Here is a 25326-nt window from a genome sequence, read left to right as displayed (position 1 = left end):
CCAACTGCAAAACCCAAATTGGAATAATCCGCATGTTTGTCAAACAATTCTTTCAATCCCCTGCCTACCCCGCTTTTGAAAGTGGTCAATAAAAAATAAGTAGAATTATTCATAGAACCCTCATTCTTTTAATGCCCAAATGACTTCCCTTCTGCAATGTTTGAAGCAATATGCTGGAGACCAGTCTTCAATTCCTAGTGGGTGGAAGACACTGGAAGTTGCCAATGCCTGGTGGTTCAAACTGATGTATTAGTCACCTGAAGTGGGGAGTCATAGAATTCTGTAAAGGTTCCAGGTTTGATGATCAGTTTGAGCTGTGCTGCTGAGCTCAGCCTGGGAGCCGGACCTTTGGCCTCGTGCACCAGGTAAGAGAAGTCTTTGATTATGATTCAGGGATGTCTACTGGATAAGGCATCATGTTTACGATGTTGTTGTGCTTGAGTGCATTGACTTGGCAGTCAGCTGCTTTTTGTTTATTCATGGGTCCAGGGCGTCACTGACTGGGCCAGCATTTATTTGCCATCCCTAAATGTCCATGGGGCTGGGGACAGTCACTCACATTGCAGTGGGTCAAGAGTCACATTAGGCCAGACCAGGCAAGGCTGGCTCTTTCCTTCCCTGAAGGACATTAGTATATCAGATGGATTTTTCCAAAAATCGGCAATGGTTTCATGGTTATCATTCGACTCTTAATTCCAGATTTTTAAAATTGTATTTCACCACTTGTCATGGCAGGATTTGAAACTGAATCCCTAGAATATTACCTGGGTCTCTGGATTAACAGTCCAGCAATAATACCACTAGACCACTGCCTCCCTGCTGGCCTGCTTTTGACACCCCTCACGAACGATGTCATTTAGCTGAGGTAATTCAGGGCAAGTACTATCCATGAAAGCAATTCCATCACACTGACAACAGAAAGAAAAGAAATTATTGGACTCTGACATCTGACTGCCAGCTGGAGGTTAAGGTATACCATTGCTGCTGGAATGAATGTTTATCTTGTGCTGGCACTGGTAAATAGTTAACACGTGCCCTTTTTAAAATTCATTTTGGGATGTGGGTGTCTCTGATTTTCTTGCTAACCATGTCTTTCTTTATTCCTTAACTGTTGCCCTAGAGAAAGTGCTGATGGGCCCTTTTCTTGAACGTGTGCAGTCCAGTGTAAATACACCCACAGTGCTGTTTGGGAGAGATTTCCAGGATTTTGACCAAGCCACAGTGAGGTACGGGTGTTATTTGTTCAGTTTATGATGGTTTGTAATTTGGCAGGGGGATTACAGGTGGTGGTGTTTCCAGCTATCTACTGCCCCCTTGCCTTCGAAGTAATGGAGGGCCTGTGTTTGTGAAATCTTGCTGAAGAAGCCTTGTTGAGTTGTCCTGAGTTGTGGGCAGTGCTCATTGTAGCCTCGAACTTAGTTTGCGAATCAGTTGAACTTGGCACTGGAACCGGTTTCAGGATCATTCCCACCCCTTGCAAGACTTTGGAAACCACACAATCTGCATCTGGTTTCCAAAGAAAATTAAACTCTCACTGCTACAGCCAAGTGCAATGTAGTTACTGAATTTGCATACATTCAGTATGAACTGCTTGTGGACTTTCAATAACCTCTGTTCCTGTTACACCCTGCTCATTCAGCTTTACCTTTTAAAAAGAGACCGAGTGATTTCTTAAACTAAAAGTGAGTTTGTCTCAGAAAGAATTTTCCAAAACTCATAATTATAAAATTTTTCAAGTCTAGTGTCAACCCAGTGTTAAGCATATGTCTAAATCTCCATAGTACTTACATAATCCTTAGGAGGGACAATTTTCTTCTCATAACCACACACTGCCACACAGCTTATTAGACCGTCTGTCTCTAACGTATACTTTTCTGGTGCAAAGGTCAGGCTTGGCTGGACATCTGGGCCTACCAATTTCATCTGTGCTAAGATGTGGGCGACAAAATTGATCTTCACTGGTAAGCTTCTCAGGCTCTCCTTTATCAAGCTGGTGATGAAAAGAATCAATTTCACTGGTCTCTGTCATAGAATGTTAGACACTATCAACATCCAATAAACACCTTCAATTACACTGGAACATTTCCAGTGCACTGGCCTGAATTTTAATAGTTATGCATTGTGAGTTCAGTTGAATTTCATGCAATCTGTTCAGTGATTGTAATGGTGAATAATTGTGAATCTTTTACAATTACTTCTGCGGTGTAGAGGGACTTCGAGTTGCTCCTTATTTTGTATAAACTCTGTACATCTTATGTTTGAGTATTGATTTTCAGCTTTCACTGGTGATTTGTGACGAAGCTCATTTAGTAGGCACCAATGGTTAATATATTTACAATCGATATTTAAAAATCTATTGAAAATGTACAATATATTTAGGAAATGAGGCTGGGGAAATAAGTAATGGGAACCAGTAAATGGCAGAGGGATTGAGTAAATATTTTGCACCTGTCATCATTTTAGCATTCCCGAAATACTAAATGATCAAGGGACTACTGTATAGTGATGAGGGAGGAAGGGAGGAAATAAACACAAGAACTATCAGTAGAGAAAGATTCTGGAGAAAAATGGGGGGAGGAACATGGGGTGTTAAAGGCCAATAGTCTCCTGGACCTGATGGATTGCATTTCTTTTCAGCAAAGGAATTGCAAAAGCTTAGCCATCATAGATAATACAAACTGCTCCACATATTAAATATTCTGTTCCAAATTTCATTTATCAACCTGGAGTCCTATTGATTGTATTCAATTTTCTTTTTGAAATACATGAGTGTAAAGTGTTAATTCACATAATCCCTATTAATGCAACACTTATGCTATGACATATTTCTCAGCAACCCTTCTACATTTAAAAAATTGACTGGGGAGGGCTTACTGCCAAGTAATTCTGGAGAACCTTGAACATCGTCCCAGCCATTGACTGCTTTGCTTCATTAATCAACCATTTTACTGTATTAATTATAAAGCTTATTTGTTAAGGGTTGGTGTAATTAGCTGTCTGGTCTATGGTACAAACTTATTGCACTAAATTTATCGAATTTAGACAGAGAAGGAGCTGGGACAAGTAGCATAGTAAATAGGAAAAGCAAAAACTCAACTTTCAACCTTGTGAAGTAAGAGGTGGCCTGTGCATCTGAGTCCTTTGGTCGCAAGTTATTGTAAACGTACTTCAGGTCCTGGACTTCAGCCAGCTCAGGAAGTCCAGCTGACAGCATCTGAACAAGCAAGAATGACAGATCTGTTATTGCTAAATTACAGAGTCGGTACCAGAAGCACAAATTACAGACAATGCCATTTCTTTGCACACAGTGGCCCCCAGAAATCTGGAATTGTGCTATTTTTCTCATCTATTATAGGTACCTGCATCCTATATTTACTTGGTCTGATCTTGATCTACAAATCTTTCTTATTATTAGCACATCATGGGGAACTTACTCGAGTGGGATGATGATGTAAGCATTGTCTATCTTTACTTAAACCTTTTCCTACATCCTCGGATTGAACCTAATTTGAAATAACTTGCTTTAAGTATGACGTGGTGACACCATGGCTTAAGCATCTGGAAACCTAGTGAGTGCTGTGGCCAACAACATATCACCTTAGCCAGTGAAATGTTAGCTTTGTGAAATAAAGAGGTGAGATAGAATGAGATCAGATGCAGAATGAGAAAGAAACAGATACAAAAGATTGCATGAAGAGAAGAAGGGAAAAGCAAGAGAAGGTAAAAGCAAGAGAAAAACATTCAAATTTCCAGTAATAATTCACTGCCTGAAGGAACTAGTGTTTTAAATCTACTATTTAAATTTACTGGATTAGTGGTGCTCGAAGAGCACAGCAGTTCAGGCAGCATCCAACGAGCAGCGAAATCGACGTTTCGGGCAAAAGCCCTCGTTGGATGCTGCCTGAACTGCTGTGCTCTTCCAGCACCACTAATCCAGTATTTGGTTTTCAGCATCTGCAGTCATTGTTTTTACCCTATTTAAATTTACTGTCTAATCTACTGTTTAAACTATTCCTTTTCTGGGCCAGAGATCTTGATTGGCTGTCATTAATAATTGTCACAGCCTTAAAGGGGAATTATGCTGTTAATTAATAGGTTTAACCTCCTGCAGCAAGTTAACTCAAGAATTAGTAACCAAATCTAGAAAATTCTTAAAGGTATGATGCTGTTTGTGTGAAGCAAATTATTCGAATCAAAGAGTGTGGTGCTGGAAAAGCACAGCCAGTCAGGCAGCATCCGAGGAGCAGGACAGTCAATGGTTCAGGCATAAGCATCAACTCTCTTGCTCCCCGGATGCTGCATGACCTACTGTGCTTTTCCAGCACCACACTCTTCGATTCTGATCTCCAGCATCTGCAATACTCACTTTCTCCCTGAAGCAAATGGTTGACATATATATTGACCAGAAAGTTCTGAAATTCACAGGTCATTATGTATAATTTAATTCTATGAATTCGCTGGGCAACTTGTACGTTAATAACCCTGTCTGTTACTCACTATTGCTTTCTGTAAGCTGTGGTCCATAACACTAAAGGCAATTAGCAATAGGCAATGAATGCTGGCCTAGTCAACAAAGTTCACATGCCATGAACCAATTATGTTAAAACAAACCAAAATCCTTGCAACACTTTAATTCTGGAAATGCAGGAGAGGAGATTCCAGTTGAGGTCACGGTTGGGTTGGGTACAAAGGAATGTTTCCCCTCAATATCATCTGGCAAGGCCAATGTTGTTATGATGCACAGGATGTTCCAAAGTGTGTGAGGTTTACCACTGCTCTGTGCTGGTAAGAGGCATGGCCTTAGACCATTGGTTTTCAAAAGTATCAAACTGCACTGTTGGGAGTCCTTAACACTTGGCTATTGTAGCCTGAAGCTATAATCTGGAAGAACAGAGTACACTTACAACATATCTGGAAAATGGAAAGTCTACTTTTATCAATTTCTTTAAAAGTTATTTTGGAGATGGTTGAGAACAGTAACAAGCTTCATGCATATCATACACCTGGCTCACAAAATAACAGTGCAATTGTCATGGTACATAGTCTCTTAATGGGTGTCCTGTTTCTGTAAGGAACCAACATGAAGTCAGCATGACCAATGGGAAGAGTAGGCAGGGAACAAATGATGAATGCAAAGGGACAGGGTGGCCTGAGGTGCATTTGTTTTAATGCGAGAAGTGTAGTAGGTAAGGCAGATGAATTTAGGGCTCATATTAGTACCTAGGAGTATGTTGTTATAGTAATTACTGAGACTTGGTCGAGGGAAAGGCAAAATTCGCAACTAAATAGCTCAGGATATCGTTGCTTCAAGTGGGATAGAGAGGGAGGTAAAAGGGGTGGAGGAGTTGGTGCTACTGGTCAGAGAGGATATCCCAGCTGTGCTGAAGGAGGACACTATGAGGACTCGAGCAGTGAGGCAATATGGGCAGAGCTCATAAATAGGAAGGGTGCTGTAACAATGTTTGAGGCTGTACTACAGAGAGTGTGAGATAGAAGTACAAATATGTAGACAGATTATGTAAAGAGGTAAGAGTGGTGGGGATGAGAGATTTTAATTTTCCCAGTATTGACTGGGATTCACTTAGTGTTAGAAGTTTAGATGGAGCAGAAATTGTAAGAGCATCTAGGAGGGTTTTATGGAGCAGTATGTAAATAGTCCAACTTGTGAAGGGGCCATACTGGACCTGGTGTTGGGGAATGAGCCTGGCCAGGTGGTTGAAGTTTCAGTAGGGGAATACTATGGGAATAGTGATCATAATTCTGTATGTTTTAGAATATTCATGGACAAAGACAAGAGTGATCTGAAAGGAAGAGTGCTAAACTGGAGGAAGGCCAACTATAGATAATTTGGCAGGAGTTGGGGAATGTAGATGGGAGCAGCGGTTTGAGGGTATATCCACATTTGATATGTAGGAGGCTTTTAAACAGAGGTTGATTAGACTGCAGGATAGACATGCCCCTGTGAAAATGAAGGATAGAATTGGCATGATTAGAAAACCATGGATGACAGGTAAGATTGTGTGACTAGCTAAGAGGAAAAATGAAGCAGACGTAAGGTTTAGGTGACTGTAAACAGATAAAGTTTTGGAAGAATGTCGGGAAAGTAAGATCAATCTGAAACCAGGAATTAAAAAGGCTAAAAGGGGTCATGAAATATCTTTAGCAAACAGGGTTAAGGAAAATCCTGAAACCTTTTATTCGTATAAAAGGAGCAAGAGGGTAACTAGAGAAAGGATTCCCTCACTTAAGGACAAAGGAGGAAAGTTATGTGTGGAGTCAAAGAAAATGGGTGAGATTCTTAATGAGTACTTTGCGTGATATTTATTGAGCAGAGGGACATGATGGATGTTGAGGTTAGGAAATAGATGTTTGATTACTCGAGGTCAAGTCAGCATGAGGAGGGAGGAGGTGTTGGATATTCTAAAAGGCATTAAGGTGGACAAGTTCCCAGGTCCAGATGGGATCTAACCAAAGTTACTGAGGGAAGTGAGACAGGAAATAGCTAGGTCCTTAAAAGATACCTTTGCAGCATCCTTGAACATGGATGATGTCCTGAAGGACTGGAGAATTGCTAATGTTGTCCCCTTGTTTAAGAAGGGTAGCAGGGATAATCCAGGTAATTATAGACCAGTGATCCTGATGTCAGTGGTGGGGAAGCTGCTGGAGAAGATGCTGAGGGATAGGATTTATTTATATTTGCAAGAAAATGGGCTTATCAGTTATAGGCAGCAAAGTTTTGTGCAGGGAAGGTCATGGCTTACCAACTTAATAGAATTCTTTGAGGAAGTGACAAAGTTAATTGATGATGAAAGGGCTGTAGATGTCATATACATGGACTTAAGGTGTTTGGTAAGGTTCCACGTGGTAGGCTGGTGGAGAAAGTGAAGTTGCATGGAGTCCAGGGTGTACGAGCGAACTGGATAGAGAACTGGCTGGGTAACAGGAGACAGAGAGTAGTCGTAGAAGGGAGTTTCTTAAAATAGAGAACTGTGACCAATGATGTTCCACAGAGATCTGTGCTGGGACCACTATTGTTTGTAATACACATCAATGATCTGGAGGAAGGTATAGGTGGTCTGATTAGCAAGTTTGCAGATGACACGAAGATTTGTAAAGTAGCAGATAGTGAAGGGGACTGTCAGATTGGAGAGTTGGGTGGAAGAATGGCAGATAGGGTTCAGTCCGGGCAAATGCGAGGTGATACATCTCAGAAGATCCAATTCTACAGCGATAACCAACAGTAAATGGAAAAGCTCTGAGGAAAATTGAGGTACAAAGAAATCTGGATGTTCTGGTCCATTGCACCCTGAAGGTGGCAACACAGGTCGATAGAGTGGTCAAGAAGGCATATGGCACACTTTCCTTCATCGGACAGGGTATTGAGTCCAAGAGTTTGCAGGTTATGTTACATAGGCATGAAACTTTGATTTGACTACATTTGGAATACTGCATACAGTTCTGGTCACCAATTACCAGAAGGATGTGAATGCTTTGGATAGGGTGCAGAGGAGGTTCACCAGAATGTTGCCTGGTATGGAGGGTGCTAACTATGAAGAGGAGTTGAGTAGATTAGGATTATTTTCATTAGGATGACGGAGGTTGAGGGGGTCCTGATTGAAGTTAACAAAATCGTGAGAGGTATAGACGGGGTGGATAGCAAGAAGCTTTTTCCCAGTGTGGGGTCTCAATTACTAGGGGTCATGACTTCAAGGTGAGAGGGGAAAAGTTTAAGGGAGACACACGTGGCAAGTTCTTTACGCAGAGGGTGGTGGGTGCCTGGAACATGTTGCCAGCAGAGGTGATAGAGGTGGGCATGATGGTGTCATTTAAGCTACATCTAGATAGGTACATGAATGGGCAGGGAGCAGAAGGCTCCAGATCCTTGGAAAACAGACGACAGGTTTAGACAGAGGATCTGGATTGGCGCAGCCTTGGAGGGCTGATGGGCCTGTTCTTGTGCTGTAATGTTCTTTGTTCTTTTTTTCTTGCAGTTTGACTCTTCCTGGTGTGTAAGAACACTGTTATGAGCTATTCTACAGAATAGTTGGAAAAATTAAGTCACAAAAGCTAACTCATTTTACCAAGCAAGACTAAGAAGTGTTAGCTTGGATGTTTTGAAATGGCAACTCAAGGAGCTAGCTATCTGCATTCTTACTGGTCTGCCTTTCTGCAGTCTAGCAGGATTTGTTATCCTTTCACTGTATTAGTTCAAATCTAAATAAAAGACAGACATCTGTCTTCTATGATTGCTAACGTTGTTAATACTTGCAATGGTAATGACTTTGCTGAGCTACAGTTTTTCCTTTGCTTTTATGCTGAGGCTGCTATGGATGGAAAATAGGATGAGGAAATTAGAAAAGCACATGAATAGCTTGCTTGATGGCCAGAAATATTGGTGACGAAAAGCTAAGCTTGATTAATTCTTCATTTTCAGTTTTTAAATTATGTAGAGCCCAGCTATGAGCTGCTGAGGGCAGGAGTTCAATACAGATACACAACATTTTCAATATACTACTGGGTAACAAAAAGGAACAACACAAACACACACAGATGCACACACACTGTTCACACTCACATATTCACACACACATACTCTTCACGTCACACAAACACATGCTTCACCCTCACACATACTCTTCATACTCACACGCACACTCTTCACACTCATACACACACTTCACACTACACACTCTTCAGTCTCACACACTCTTCACTTGCAAACTCTTTACACTCACACAGACACACACTCTTCACACACATACACTCTTCACACTCACACTTCACACTCACACATACACTCTTCACACACACACTCTTCATACTCTCATACACACATTCTTCACTCTCACACACTGTTCACACTCACACACTGTTCACATTCACTGTTCACACACACACACACTGTTCACACTCACACACTGTTCACATTCACTGTTCACACACACACACTCTTCACAATCACACACTCTTCACACACACACACACACGCTTCACGCTCATACACATTCTTCACACTCACACAACTCTTTACACACACTCTTCACACTCACACACAGTTCACACACACACACTCTTCACACACACACTCTTCACGCTCATACACATTCTTTACACTCACACAACTCTTTACACACACTCTTCACATTCACACTCACAAACTCTTCACACTCACATACTGTTCACACTCACATACTGTTCACACTCACACACTCTTCACGCTCATACACATTCTTCACACTCACACAACTCTACACACACTCTTCACACGCATACACTCTTTACACTAACAACTTTTCACATATACACACACTTTCTTCACACACTCTTCACACACTCTTCACAGTCACACACACATACTCTTCACACTCTCTCACATACATTCTTCACTCTCACACACTGTTCACACTCAAACATTCTTCACACACTCTCGCACACATTCTTCACACAGAAACACTTACATATACAAAAAACACTCAAACACACCGATATATACACACACACACACACCTCCGAGGTGGAAATCCAGAGTTACCACTGGGTTATAGGGTTTTTTAGTCTAAATTGTGGATCGTCTTCAGGACAACCTGTGGCTTGTCAGCACTGGGAGAGCAGGAAGCAGGCATCTTCACAGTCTGATATGTTGGATCTAACTGAGAGGATGTGGTGATCCTGAGATTGGTGGGAAGCCAGCAGTGGGATTGAGATTTTAATGAGCTTGAGAACAGTGCAACAAAATTAAAAATGAAACATCTCCTAGGCACACTTCTAAGCACCCTCTCAAACACCCTCAGATAAGGATGCCCAACATTGCACATCCTGTCCCACGTGTTACTAAGGTCGCACTGTCAGAGTGGCTCTCTGACTTGTATAGTTCAGCAGCATTCAGGCTCATTTTGGACTTAGAGCTCCATCTGAAGATTATATCAGGTAGGTTTGGATTATCACTCTCTAATTATCTGGGGCTGCTGGCCTTTTGTTTTTAAGAGGAAAAGTGTGAGGCAGTGGGTTGAAATTCTCCCCATTTTGTTTTGATTTTGTAGGAATCTCAATGCTTGGGTCTGGAACTTTGTCAATCCCTATCCAACTAAACACCGCCTCTTTCCCCAATTACACAGAGCTGTGTTGCAGTCCGCAGAAGATAGCCTTGTGGCTTTTAAGGGTTAGATCGGAAGGAATCTCTGGGGTTGTCCAGAGTTTGCCCCCTTGGTGCAGGGATTAGATGGTGAGGCAGACCACAATCTGAAGAACTGCATTTAGTCACCTAGTATTACCTTAAAATGATTTTTAGCAATGGAAAAATTGTGCACAAAACCTCTACCCTCACCACAACCAGGCGGAAATCCTCTCCTTGGATTCAGGGATTTTGAGGATCTTGATATTTCAAAAACTCGACAAAAAAGTGTCTTTTCGCTCTTACCAACTCCAGTAAATTCATCAAGAGTTGAGTGTGTTGTCGAATGATGTTGTAAGCCCGACAGCTTAGATCCACAAACATCTGGAAACGAGCCCCATCTTTTCCACCTTCTGTGATGAAATGCTCCATTTCAGATGTAAATATAAAAGGCGCACGATCCCTGGTTGTAATCATGGACAGACCCTGATTAACATATGGACTGTACTCTTTTGAATTAATAAACAGAAACTTTACTCTTTGATATGATAAAAGAGCTAGCACCTTTCATAACCCAAGGACGTCTACTGCATTTTAGCACAACAAAGTACTTTTGAAGTATCGTCATTTAAAAAAAAATGTCATTCACAGAATGTGGGTATCACTAGCAGGGACAGCATTTATTGCCCATCCCTACTAGCCCTTAAGAAAGTGGCGGTGAACTACTTTGTTGAACCACTGGGTCTTTGTGATAAGTGTTGTCAATTAGGAAACACGCCGCGAGATCCCACAAATAGCACTATGATAAGTAACTAGATATTAACCATTCTATTAATGTTGGTTAAAAGACAATTATCAGCCTGGAAATTGGGGTGAACCCTCCTAATCTTTTTCAAATATTGCCTTGAGATATTATAGGATCTGTACAGGGTGGAAGCAGGCCATTCAGGTCCACACCAACCCTCCCAAGAGCATCCCACTCTATCCCTGTAACCTGCATTTCCCAAAGTGAATCGACCTAGTGTGCAATTTGACACTATGAGCAATTTCGCATGGCCAATCCACCTGTAATGAAGTTGAAGGTATGTAATGTATCTTTAAGAGAGACTGAATACTGTTCTGCGCTGAGCTGACAAACACCTGTGTAATATGACTAGATAACAGTCTCAGAGTATACTGGAAAATTGAAAATATGTAACATTTGGCTGTGAAATAGATACCTGAGTTGGTTGCTGTTTTGACAACAATTTAAATTTAACCAATAAGTTTAAATTATGCCCCAATATACTAAAATTTATTGCATTTATTGTTTTGACAAAATCAAACCAATGAGATGATTTGATGTCCGGGATATAAAAAAGGGCAGGTATTTTGAAGGTCAGAGAACAACTGCCATCTGAAGCACTCTCGATCAAAGGTATCTTTTCATATGAAACATCTTCACAGTAAAAAGAAAGAAGGTGACCCAGGGAGAACCTTCATCCGGAAGAAGAAAGACACTGACAACAACAGCTGCTGTATGGTTTTGAAATGAAGGTTTTGTAAGTTTAGTAATTGTTTTATTGGAACAGTATAATGTTACAGAGTTGGAGGCAGATATTAAGCTGTAAGAGAAAGGGGGCTTCCAAGTTATGAACAGTTGTTGTTCAATGTCCACCTTTAGAGTTAAAGAATAAATTGGTATTATTTTCTTTAAATAGTGGAATTTGGGAGTTCTCTGTCACTCATATTTTAACAGATTACGAGGTGAAGTGAGCTATTCTGGGTGTTTGGTTTAATTAACAGAGGTGCTCATAACACACCTAACTTGCTCATCTTTGAATTGTGGGAGGAAACCCACAGAGAATGTGCAAACTCCACACAAACAGTCACCTGAGAAGGGAATTGAACCCTGGCCCCTGGTACTCTGAGGCAGCAATGCTAACCACTGAGCTACTGTGCCACCCAGATTTAATATCCACCTTAGCGGCCGGATAGCACCTCAGGATGACCTTGAACCTGAACATTTAGATAATGTAGCACTCTCTCAGTACTGTACTTGATTATCAGCCAAAAGTTTCAGCTGTCATCTCTGGACTTAGACTTGACATCATCCCCAAGGATGTGAGGAGTAAGACACTCTGGAGAAAAAGTTAAATATGCTGACCTTTTCATGCTTCCAATCATCTGAGCATGACCCAATATTTTTCCAAAGTCAATGTGGAACATGTGGCCTGTGGTTTTCAGCATTATGTTGTCATTGTGGCGGTCACAGATGCCCAGAACGAACGTAGCAACACACCAGCCTGCACAGGAGTTGACGAAGTTTTCCACAGCCTAATGAGCAAAACAGTAATACATGAACGATGCAACATAAACTTTAAATCCAGGAAATGAAACAAAATCTACCTCCATCATGGTACTTTGTTTAGAAATAGATATACAAAGGGATTTCAGAATCCTCATCCATGAATCTCCAAAAGCCAGCGTCCAAGTTCAGTGGGTAATTGAATCGTGGTGTTATATAACAAGGAAACAGGCCGTTTGGCCCACTCATCCATATCGACCAGGTTTCCTCAACTGAACTAGTCTTATTTGCCTGTGTTTGGCCCATATCCCTTTGAACCTTTCCTGTCCTTGTATCTCACCAAAAGTCTTTTAACTGTTGTAATTGTATCCACCTCTAACTCTTCTTCTGGCAGCTTGTTCTATGTATGCACCACCTTCTGTGTGAAAACATTGCCCTGCAGAGCCACGTGAAAAGTCTTTGGATATTCACCTTCGTTAAGGCAAATGAAATGTTGGCCTTTATTTCAAAGAGAGATGAGCATTAAAAATAGGGAGGCTTTGCTAAAATGAGACAAGGCTAGTAGTCAGACCACAGCTGGAATAGTGTGAACTGTTTTAGGCCCCTTATCTTGGAAAGTTATACTGGCATTTGGAGGCAGTCCAGAGAGGGCTCTTGAGTCTAATACATCTATTGAGGGACAGTCTTATGATGAGAGGTTGAGTAGTTTGGGCTTACTGACTGGAATACAGAAGAATGAGAAACAACCTGATTGAAACATATAAAATTCTAGGGGGACTTGATAGGGCAGATGTGGAAGGTTGTTTTCCCTTGTGGGAGAATCCAGTACCAGAGGGCATCATCTCAGAATAAGGGGTCACATGCTCAAGACAGAGATGAGGAGGAATGTCTTCTCTCAGAAGGTGGTGAATTTGTGGAATTCTTTCCCACAGATGGCTGTCGAGGCTGGGTTGTTAAGTAGATTCAAGGCTGAGATAGGCAGATGGTTAATCAGTAAGGGCATGAGGGTTATGTGGAAAAAGTAGGAATGTATCGCAGAATATTATCAGAATGGTCTAATTGAATGGTGGAGTAGACTTGGGATGAATGGCCTCTTTCAGCTCCTACATCTCTTGGTCTTTAAAAGTTTCTGGGCTCATCCTAGGCTCCACCTGTGGCCTCATGAAACCAGCCAGAATCCACGCATTGGGCAAGACCTGCTACCGAGCAGTCCAGGTTCAAACTAAATAACTGGTCTTGCTCACAATTAGTTTCAGCACAACAATTGTGAGATCCAGTTGGCAGGAATCCATAATGCCAGGATAGAATCAAAACAGCTTTATTTCAGCATGATTGATGGAATCCTCTTTGGTCATACATGGTACAAAGAAGGAGAATTTAAAGAGTTTAGAAATTCCTTCTGCTATCCTTTTCAATAATTCGTGGAAAGACCAAATTAATCTGACAGTCAATGCAACCATCCAATGATCCCTGATGAACTTGCTCTCAACCTTATGTCACTTATTAGCATTCTAACTTCTCAAGTCAGAAGGCTGCAGGCTCAGATTCCACTCCATAAAGTTCAGTGCGTAATCCGGGCTGACACTAACTCACCACTTTTTGTTTGCAAGTGTTGTTCTTCTCTCCATTCTGTATTGCTCTGAGAAAGGCTGTGTGGAGTGGGGGGATACAAAAAAAGGAAGGTTTTGCACCACCTTTACTCTGTGCCAACTGTGGGTTTCTTCCTCCTGGCCCACTGATTTTCTGTTCCTTGATTCTGCAAAGTAGTAGCAGGCTCCACCATGGCTGTCATTTCCCTACAGGATGATGCTTAACAGTCAGCTACTGCTGCCTGGTGGAGCTCAGCACAATGCATGAGACCATATGTATGTCAATATAATGTCTCCTGAGTAATGCAGTTAAGATCTGGGCTTAGGACTTGGAAATTATTGGGGTGGTGGGTTTCTGACCCCCAGATTGAAACTTAAGTCCCTGGACTTCACATCAGTGTATGCAACTGAAAGACCTCCCTGTGCATGCTCATATATGAATATAGTGACTATCTTGTACTCACAACACTCAAATTCCCATACCTCCTTGCAAGATCAATCACAGATTTTATTGGAATATCTATCATATTCCAGCCACTACATTAATTGTGGCCAAGATCCATCCAAAAAATTACAACTGAATAGGAATATTCATTTACACAGAGTACTTTAAGCAATATTGACTCAACTGCAATTTGAGTTTTCAGTTAACCCCACTACAAAGCAGTTTGTGAAATTTTTGCTGACTTTTCAGATGAAGGAAGCATTGTACTGTATTACTGTTTACTGAATAAATATTATTGAACACCTCTCATTGACAATTAGCCTTGGTTTCCCCCTGTGAGATCTTCTTAAGATGCTAATACAATTCTTCCCACATGCTATCAAAATGTAGCTGAAGGCTCTGGTTTCTGCAAAGGCTATGGGCCCTGACAATGTTCCATCTGTCAGTTTGAAAACTTGTACTCCAGAATAAGCTGGGCCCTTAGCCAAGATTTACCAGTACAACTACACTGCTGGTATCTAATTTACAATATGGAAAATTGCCCAAATATGTCCTGGCTACAAAAAGCAGAATAACTCCAAATCACCCAATTACTACTCTGTCAATCCATTCACAATTGTTAGCACAGTGATGGAAGGTGTCACAACACCACTTCTCTACTCACTGATGCTCAGTTTAGGTTCTACCAGAGTCACCTGACTCCTCACCTCACTCCAGCCTTGGTCTAAACATAGATAAAACAGCTAACCCTAGAGTTGATGCCTTTGACATCAAGGTAGCTCTAGTAACACTGGAGTCAATAGGAATCAGGGAGAAAACTCTCCACCGGTTGGAATCTTCCTTGGCATAAAGGAAGATGATTGTGGTTGGTTCATCTCAGCCCCATGACATCTGTGAGGGAGTTCCTCAGTGTAATATCTTCAACCCAACCATCTTCAGCTGCTTCATCTACAACCTTTCTTCTATCATCAGGTTTGAGGTAGGAATGTTTGCTGATGATTATGTAGTGTTCTGCTCCATTCTCAGATACAAAGCAGTCTGTGCTCCCCTTGACATTCAACACATTTACCTCAAATAATCCCCCATTGTCAATGTCCTGGCTGTTATGATGAACAGGTTGTAAAGATACTGTGGCTACAAGAGCAGGTTAGAGAGTGGGAATCCTGAGTTGAGTAACTCACCTCCTGACTCCTCAAAACTTGTTCACCATGTACAAGAAAAAGTACAGGAGTGTGATGGAATATGGGCCATGTGTGTGGATGAGGGCAGCTCTAATATCATCCAAGAAACTTGACACTACCCAGGACCAAACAGCCTGCATTATTGACACCCAGTTCACCACTTTAAACAATTACTCTTTCCATATCGGCAAAGTGTAATCAGTATGCAGCATCGACACAATGCAATGCAGGAATCTGGCAAGCAACTTGCAATAGGACCTCTCGACACCACAATCTCCACCATGTGGGAGTAAAAGGGCAGCAGACCTACAGGAATACTTTATCTTGCAAGTTCCCTCCAAATTACACAATAAACTAGCTTGGAACAATATCACAGTTCCTTCACTGTCACTGTGTAAAACTCCTGGAATTTCCTTTAAAGTAGCAGTGGGGGTGTGCCCAAACTCATGAACTGCCATTGGTCAAGAAGGCAGTTTACCATTAACTTCTCAAGGCATGTTGGTGATGGGGAACAAAGGCTGGCCCAACCAGAGACTCATATTTCATGAATTATCGAGAGGAAAGGTATTACGGTCATCAGAACTATCAACCAACAGGTTCAGCATTTTCCAGTAAGTGCAGTCTGTTGTATTATTATTGCTTTTTAGGAAAGCCCAGCCACAATTGGTCTCAATTCTTTGGAGCTACCAAGAACTTAGGAAAACATTGAAGTGGAATTCCAAAACTTATGATTTGGAGGAGCTGGTGTTGGACTGGGACATACAAAGTTAAAAATCACAGAACGCCAGGTTATAATCCAACAGGGTTATTTGGAAGCACTCGCTTTCAGAGCACTGCTCCTTCATCTGAAGGAAACATTGGCAGTGTGGATGAGAGAGAGGTCTCGGTGGCCATCTGAAGGATGAAGGAGCACCGCTTTGAAAGCTAATGCTTCCAAATAAACCTGTCGGACTATAACTTAGTGTTGTGTGATTTTTAACTCCAAACTTTAGGCAGTAGGCTGCGGAAGGTATCATTACCATTGGTGGATGTATGAAAATTACGGTTAAATGCTAAAGCATATTATGCCTGATGAATTTATATTTATTGTCACTGCTGTTGCAAAGTTACTGATTCGGTTTATATCCTGTAAATATAAACAATCACCTGAAGGATGAAGGAGCACCACTCTGAAAACTAATGCTTCCAAATAAACCTCTTGGATTACAATCTGGAATGGTGTGATTTTTAACTTTGTACATCCCAGTCCAACACCGGCACCTCCAAATCCTGAAAGTAATGTTAAGGTAACTGATGAATTAATGTGAGAGGAAAGTACTGTGGATGGTTGAAAGCTGAACTATAATGAAAAGATAAAGACCTAAAATCCTTAGATCCCTGCTTGAGCTGGTCAGAATTTCTAAAACTTTCCGATCCGTTAACGTGCTGTTTTATTATGATTGAGAGGTAAATGTTCACCAAGATAGCTGCGCTTCTTTGAGTCATGTCATGGGATCTTTTACATTCATTGGAGTCTGGTTAATGATTCATTCTGGAGTCATCGGTTAATCAAATATTTAACCAACCCTTTCTGAAAGTGCTAAGTGACGCCTGTTACTGACAGTCTGTTTCTTGTGTGCAACAGTAGCTGCTTGAGGAGATTGGGAATTGTTGTGTCACTGCTTGAAGAATTTGTGTTGCTTTAACAGCTGGATATCTCAATGAGCCAAGAATAGGAATGAAACCACATAACCAACAACCGCGCACAGTCCATCAGAAGCAATCCATGTAAGATTTTGTGAATCCGTCTTTTAGATTAGAATCAGTCTGACCATGGTGGCACAGAGAGCCTCACAGGGAAACTCACATCTTCAATACATTATCTGGGCCCACACAACACTCATTGTTAAAGTTCACTTGAGAATGTAACTTTTTAAATAAAACTTTGGCACTTTACATATGAAAGAACTGAAACCAACATGGTCATCCTAAAAGGTAAAAACAATGACTGCAGATGCTGGAAACCAGATTCTGGATTAGTGGTGCTGGAAGAGCACAGCAGTTCAGGCAGCATCCAAGGACAGCGAAATCGACGTTTCGGGCAAAAGCCCTTCATCAGGAATAAAGGCAGTGAGCCTGAAGAGTGGAGAGATGAGCTAGAGGAGGGTGGGGGTGGGGAGAAAGTATCAGAGCACAATGGGTGAGTGAGGGAGGGGATGAAGGTGATAGGTCAGGGAGGAGAGGGTGGAGTGGATAGGTGGAAAAGGAGATAGGCAGGTAGGACAAGTCCAGACAAGTCACGGGGACAGTTACTGAGCTGGAAGTTTAGAACTAGGGTGAGGTGGGGCAAGGGGAAATGAGGAAACTGTTGAAGTCCACATTGATGCCCTGGGGTAGAAGTGTTCCGAGGCGGAAGATGAGGCGTACTTCCTCCAGGCGTCTGGTGGCGAGGGAGCGGCAATGGAGGAGGCCCAGGACCTCCATGTCCTCGGCAGAGTGGGAGGGGGAGTTGAAATGTTGGGCCACAGGGCGGTGTGGTTGATTGGTGCGGGTGTCCCAGAGATGTTCCCTAAAGTGCTCTGCTAGGAGGCGCCCAGTCTTCCCAATGTAGAGGAGACCACATCGGGAGCAACGGATACAATAAATGATATTCGTGGATGTGCAAGTAAACCTTTGATGGATATGGATGGCTCCTTTAGGGCCTTTGATAGAGTTGAGGGAGTAGGTGTAGACGCAGGTTTTACAGTTCCTGCGGTGGCAGGGGAAAGTGCCAGGATGGGACGGTGGGTTGTATGGGGGCATGGACCTGACCAGGTAGTCACGGAGGGAACGGTCTTTGTGGAAGGCGGAAAGGGGTGGGGAGGGAAATATATCCCTGTTTGGAGGTGGCGGAAATGTTGGCGGATGATTTGGTTTATGCGAAGGTTGGTAGGGTGGAAGGTGAGCACCAGGGCCGTTCTGTCCTTGTTACGGTTGGAGGGGTGGGGTCTGAGGGCGGAGGTGCGGGATGTGGACGAGATGCATTGGAGGGCATCGTTAACCACGTGGAAAGGGAAATTGCGGTCTTTGAAGAAGGAGGCCACCTGGTGTGTTCTATGTGGAACTGGTCCTCCTGGGAGCAGATACGGCAGAGGCGGAGGAATTGGGAATACAGGATGGCATTTTTGCAAGTGGTAGGGTGGGAAGAGGTGTAATCCAGGTAGCGGTGGGAGTCGGTGGGTTTGTAAAAAATGTCAGTGCCGTCATTAATGGAGATGGAGAGGTCAGGGAAGGGGAGGGAGGTGTCAGAGATGGTCCAGGTAAATTTAAGGTCAGGGTGGAATGTGTTGGTGAAGTTGATGAATTGCTCAACCTCCTCGCGGGAGCACGAGGTGGCGCCAATGCAGTCGTCAATGTAGCGGAGGAAGAGGTGGGGAGTGGTGCCGATGTAATTATGGAAGATCAACTGCTCTACGTAGCCAACAAAGAGACAGGCATAGCTGGGGCCCATACGTGTGCCCATGGCTACCCCTTTGGTCTGGAGGAACTGGGAGGATTCAAAGGAAAAATTGTTAAGGGTGAGGACCAGTTCGGCCAAACGAATGAGAATGTCGGTGGAAGGGTACTGTTGGGGACGTCTGGAGAGGAAAAAACGGAGGGCTTGGAGGCCCTGGTCATGGTGGATGGAGGTGTAGAGGGATTGAATATCCATGGTGAAGATGAGGCGTTGGGGGTGGGGAAACGGAAGTCTTGGAGGAGGTGGAGGGCGTGGGTGGTGTCTCGAACGTATGTGGGGAGTTCCTGGACTGGGGGGACAGGACAGTGTCGTGGTAGGTAGAGATGAGTTCATTGGGACAGGAGCATGCTGAGACAATGGGTCGGTCAGGGTGGTCAGGCTTGTGGATCTTGGGAAGGAGGTAGAACCGGGCAGGGCGGGGTTCCCGGACTATGAGGTTGGAAGCTGTGGGTGAGAGATCTCCTGAGGGGATGAGGTTCTGTATGGTCTGGGAGATGATGGTTTGGTGATGGGGAGTGGGGTCATGGTCGAGGGGGCAGTAGGAAGAGGTGTCCTCGAGTTGGCGTTTGGCTTCAGCAGTGTAGAGGTCAGTGCGCCAGACTAACACTGCACCCCCTTTATCCGCTGGCTTGATGGTGAGGTTGGGATTAGAGCAGAGGGATTGGAGGGCTGCGCGTTGTGAGGGTGAGAGGTTGGAGCGGGGGAGGGAGGTAGACAGGTTGAGGTGGTTAATGTCCCGGCGGTAGTTGGAAATGAAGAGGTCGTGGGCAGGTAATAGGCCAGCGCGGGGTGTCCAGGTGGATGCAGTGTGTTGGAGGTGGGTGAAGGGGTCCTCGGAAGGTGGGCGGGAGTCCTGATTGTGAAAGTAAGCTCGGAGGCGGAGGCGATGGAAGAATTGTTCGATGTCACGTCGTGTATTAAATTCATTGATGCGTGGACGGAGGGGGATGAAGGTGAGTCCTTTGCTGAGGACTGATCGTTCGTCCTCAGTGAGTGGGAGGTCTGGGGGGATGGTGAAAACTCGGCAGGACTGGGAGCTGGGATCTGGTGTGGGTGTGGAGCTGGGAGTGGAGGCGGAACCTGTAACTGGAGTGGGTGTGATGGTGGGGATAATGGGGGTGGAGTCATGAGCAGGGGTAGTGTTCCCCTCGGGGTTCTGGGGAGTGGGGATAGTGACAGTGGGCTCTGTAGGGGGGCGTGTCAGCAGAATGCAGGTGAGTGGCACTGGTGGGGGCGGAAGTGGTGGTGACCACGGCAGTAAGGATGGCGGAAGTCACTGAGCATGTGGCATCAGCGATGATTTGAGGGGCGGAAGTGATGTCACGTGTGATGCATGAGGGATTGTGAGGGGTGGAAGTGGCCATGATGGGGGGCGGAAGTGACATCATCAATCAGCGTGTGGGTGGCAGCTGCATCAGCCGCATGGCTAATGGCGGAATAGATTCCGAGGTCAGGGGAATCTTCTGGAATGTTTGAGGAGCGCTGGTTATGGAGGTGGGTAGATAAAAGTTTGTTGTACTTACAGTTTTTGATGTTTGAGATGGAATTGAAATACTGTTTGTTGAGAGTATGAATTCTCCTGAGGATGTAGTACAGAGTGGGCCCTTTGCAATTCTGAGAGAGTGTGGGCTCAGCTGAGGCAGGGCTGACTGTAGAGAGGTTAGGTGCCGGCACATTGCTGCAAGCGTGGAGCGGAGGATCTTGAAGGAGAACTGTTGCTGATGTTTTTGAATCTGTATTCTGTCCTGTTTGTCCTGTTCGGGTCTGAACTCTGCTGGTTTAAAGGTGGTCTGGAGTCCGTGTGGGATGAGTTGGTTACGGAGGCAGGCACTGAGGAAGCAAATGTGGCTGTGGTAGCGAGTTTGTTTCACGACATGGTTGAAGAGCTTCAGGGCAGAGAAAGTGACCTGGGAGTTGTAGTGGGAGAGGGACTCCCTGAGATTCTTGTAGCGAGAGGAGGAAAACTTCTTCAAGGCAGGCATCCTTGCAAGAGGATTTGCAGTAGGGTTAAAATCAACGAGGTAAAAACAATGACTGCAGATGCTGGAAACCAGATTCTGGATTAGTGGTGCTGGAAGAGCACAGCAGTTCAGGCAGCATCCACGGAGCTTCGAAATTGATGTTTCGGGCAAAAGCCCTTCATCAGGAATAAAGGCAGTGAGCCTGAAGTGTGGAGAGATAAGCTCGAGGAGGGTGGGGTGGGGAGAAAGTAGCATAGAGTACAATGGGTGAGTGGGGGAGGGGATGAAGGTGATAGGTCAGGGAGCAGAGGGTGGAGTAGATAGGTAGAAAAGGAGATAGGCAGGTAGGACAAGTCCGGACAAGTCAAGGGGACAGTAATACTCTGGTCATTCTTAAAACCAATCCAAGTCTCTTTCAATATATAATTTCAGTTACATCACACTGTAAACATTTGCTATAAATTCTGTGTTATACAATCCTATTTTCCACAACCACCTGATGTAGGAGCAGCACTCTGAAAGCTAGTGCTTCCAAATAAACCTGTTGGACTATAACCTAGTGTGGTGTGATTTTTAACTTTGTACAGCCCAGTCCAAGACTGGTGTCTCCACATCATCAGAAGCAAGCTCACATCACAGTTTACATTTCTTAAGAAAAGTCCCCACCACTGCCACCATGTTGGATTTTATTTATGTGAATTGTAACACAAAATAACTTGAAATCAGTTTTATATAACACCTGAGACTACAAGTTGCATTCATAATTAACTGTACATGTACTTAGGCTTGAGCTTGCTTCTGTTGAACTGTGCAAAGCAGTTCATCATGTCATTTCATTCTAGTCCTTGACTTATTAGCATAGCCAGCCCTTAAAGCAGTAACAATACAATTTGAAGTTGACTCAGTGTTGTTGTACCAAACCTCAAGCAGTGACTCCTGTAGGAAGTATTGCAATTGTGAGATTTTACTCATGGAACACTGGCTATACCAATATGGTTTAGCCTTCTAAATCTGCATTCAATTCTCCCTCACCTTTGACTCCAATTTGCTCTATTGGATTGCAAATATAATGGATTTTGGGAAACTCTCTTTATAATATCAAGCAATCTCATCCAACTCTTGAACATATGAATGCTGTTCTGAATATAGAATGTACAAGTTCAATGCAAGATCTGCTTTGATCAATTGTAAATTCCATTCAATACACAGCAAATAATAAAGGATGGGAGCTTGAGGTAATCGCAACAACACTGAACTGATCACAAGCAGCTCCCAAATCACTGGTTATATAATAGAAAAATACTACTTTTTTTTAACCCATGATGCAAACATAAGGTTAATGCTCACGTTCTTGTACTGTTCTTCAGTGGGGTTGTGTTCCTGGAACCATTTTAAAAGAGTGTGCTCCTTGAGTGGCCCAATGATACCATGTTTCATATGGATCTTGGCAAGTGTTGTGGCATCAGGGACCAATTCTACCAAGCCTGTAAGGAGTCCAAGAGCTTGAGTGAAGCAGTGTACAAAGGCCTTGAACATTTTGCTTTTACTTGCAATAAATCAATCACTGTACAATGGTAACAAATCGGGTGATCATGGCCGAGTGGTATTATCGCTGGACTATTTATCTAGAACTCAGGTAATGTTCTGGGGTCTCAAGTTCATATTCTGCCATTGCAGATAGTGATGTGTTCATACAATAAAAATCTGGAATTAAGTGCTTCATGATAAGCAGAATGTCCTTTAGGGATGGAAACTGCCATCCTAACTTAGTCTGGCCTACATGTGACTCCCCTGACCCACAGCGATGTGATTGACTTTTAACTGCCCTCTGGGCAATTATGGGTGGGCAATAAATGCTGCCTACTCAATAATGCCACATCCAATAAACGAATAAACTAAAATATAAGGGTTGAATTTATACCATGATCTTCAGTAAGTTGTTCACGGAAGATTTCATATCATTTTTATTGAAAATGCCTTTCATTTTCATCAGCATCAAACTCCTAACAAATGCAGAGCATTACTTATTAATTTTTGAAGTGAAAATATTTTGGCTTCTTTGTGTGTAATGCTAAAAATATTGATATGAAATCTTTGCTATAAGCACTTGAAATATTACCAAATATAGTGAGCAACTTAATCCAGCAAGGATGATCTTAAAAATATTGGTTTGGAAAAAATGTAAACTTTTTACCAATGTAATTTAAGCATTGTACCTTTTTAAAGGGTCTAATATGTTTAATAAAGAAGACAATGCTGTAGCACAGACCTCTTCCCCTTCCTGTTGATATGCATCTGTAGATGATCATGCTCAGATTCAGCCCCTCCTGGCACCAGATCCTGTCCATCACTTTAACCAGCTGCAGAACAAGCATGTCCTGCCGAAGGTCGTCTCCTGACTGAAAAGAAATTTCAAAATCAATAAGTTTAGAAATCCAGCAAGATTGTAAAGGTGCCCCAATGACATTGCTGCTGGGGATGTTGAAGCATACATAATTCAAGAGGAAGTCACTGTGATATTTGCAGGCTGTTTCACTGGACACAAGATTTTTAAAGTTACACAATATACAAATTGAAGGAGATACTATTGTGTTGCAGAGATGGTACCAACAAAGATGAAACTAGGAAAGCTGTCACAGGCTTCAAATGGAACAATCATGGGAAGTGCATACCATATTATGACAGACATGAATATCTATTGAATATTTTTTTCATTCAAGTTTCTGGCGTTGATATTTAAAACTGAAACTGGCCAGGAATTAGCATGTCACCATTGATAGACAGGTATGGTTTCAAGATGTCAACTTTACACACATAGTTTCCATTACAAAATAGAAACAGTAGAATTCATTGTAAATATTAAAACATGTTGGAATATTTAACTTTAAAACATTATATTATGTTGGTTCAACTGGTTTAAATATCCTTTGGCCTCAAATCATGTTTTTCTTGAAGATTATACTTAGTACAACATCCTGCGAAATTAATTTTCTTCATATGAGAAAGGTAATACTCAAAGTTTTATCTGTCTTTCGTTTATGAAAGTATACTAAAATTGATGGTTCTAGTGAAGTAGCTGAGCCAACACTTTACAGTGGCAGGAAACTGTCATTGAAGTTCATGATGGTTAAGGGAACCTACTCAAGCCTTGCTTCTTGAGGTCAGACTTTGACTTCGGTTGTGTGATGTAATGTGTTTAATTTATGTATACATGGGTGTTGGTTACTGTCTTTAGGATTTTGTTTTTGAAAGGACAAGGTCAGAGAGCAGGTGACTGGCTGTTGAGTATTAAGGGAATATTATTTATACTGTGGTTGCTTCCTACATGTAGGATAGACAATGGATGGTTATTAGCTTTGCTTCATTTCAGGATACTTTAACTCCCCCTCCCACTCTGCCAAGGACATGCAGGTCCTTGGCCTCCTCCATCGCCAGACCCTGGCCACATGACGCCTGGAGGAAGAGCACCTCATCTTCAGCCTAGGAACCCTCCAACCACAAGAGATGAATGTAGATTTCTCCAGCTTCCTCATTTCCCCTCCCCCCACCTTATCTCAGTCCCAACTCCTGGATTCAGCACTACCCTCTTGACCTGCAATCTTCTTCCCGATCTCTCAGCCCCCACCGCCTCTCCGGCCTATCACCCTCACCCTCACCTTCCACCTATTGTATTCCCAGCGCCCCTCTCCTAAATTCCCTCCCCCCTACTTTTTATGTCAGCCCGCTTGCCACACCAGCCTCATTCTTGAAGAAGGGTTTATGCTCGAAACGTTGATTTTCCTGCTCCTCGGATACTGTCTGGCCTGCTGCGCTTTTCCAGCACCACACTTTTCAACACTTCATTTCAGGATAACCAAGGATTGATTTTACTTCATAAAAACTCAACATATTTTTGGGAGACTAGAGGAGACCTGACTGGAGTCAGAGACCAGTTTAGTTTCTCTCCTGGAATGGAGTTCTCAGAATATAACAGGGAATAAGTTACCTCACCAGAAGTCTACTCTGTGGAACGTACAGACCAGAAAGGATTGGTTAGAAATGTGCAAGTTATTAGAAGCTGAGAATGTCTAGACTCTTAGTATCATAGGTATTCACTCAAGAAGACTCCACAAAACACAAAATAAAAAAACTAGAGATAATCAGTTTAGTCAGACTTAAAGATTTAATATAGAGGCATAAATTCTCTGAACTTGAATTTCTGTATATATTTGCTATTGAGAAATAAGTTGAAAGGTTTGTTTTGTTGTGTGTTTTAAGATATTTCAAAACTGTCTTCT

General features: G+C 42.8%; 1 protein-coding gene across 1 annotated transcript in view; it reads right to left on the bottom strand.

The window, feature by feature from the left end:
* The window catches only part of LOC140466712 (phosphatidylinositol 3-kinase C2 domain-containing subunit gamma-like), a 223152-nt gene that overhangs the window by 52923 nt on the left and 144903 nt on the right, over positions 1–25326 (bottom strand). Inside the window, exons 23-28 of the mRNA XM_072562213.1 lie at positions 23319–23448; positions 22397–22533; positions 12258–12427; positions 10418–10574; positions 3105–3214; positions 1789–1990 (exon numbers count right to left, since the gene is read on the bottom strand). Of these exons, the coding sequence (XP_072418314.1) occupies positions 1789–1990; positions 3105–3214; positions 10418–10574; positions 12258–12427; positions 22397–22533; positions 23319–23448 (906 nt within the window). The remainder of the gene's footprint in view (positions 1–1788; positions 1991–3104; positions 3215–10417; positions 10575–12257; positions 12428–22396; positions 22534–23318; positions 23449–25326) is intronic.

This window comes from Chiloscyllium punctatum, chromosome 44 (genome assembly GCF_047496795.1).
Source record: "Chiloscyllium punctatum isolate Juve2018m chromosome 44, sChiPun1.3, whole genome shotgun sequence".
Taxonomy (NCBI): Eukaryota; Metazoa; Chordata; class Chondrichthyes; order Orectolobiformes; family Hemiscylliidae; genus Chiloscyllium; species Chiloscyllium punctatum.
This window is presented reverse-complemented; position numbering and strand designations above follow the sequence as displayed.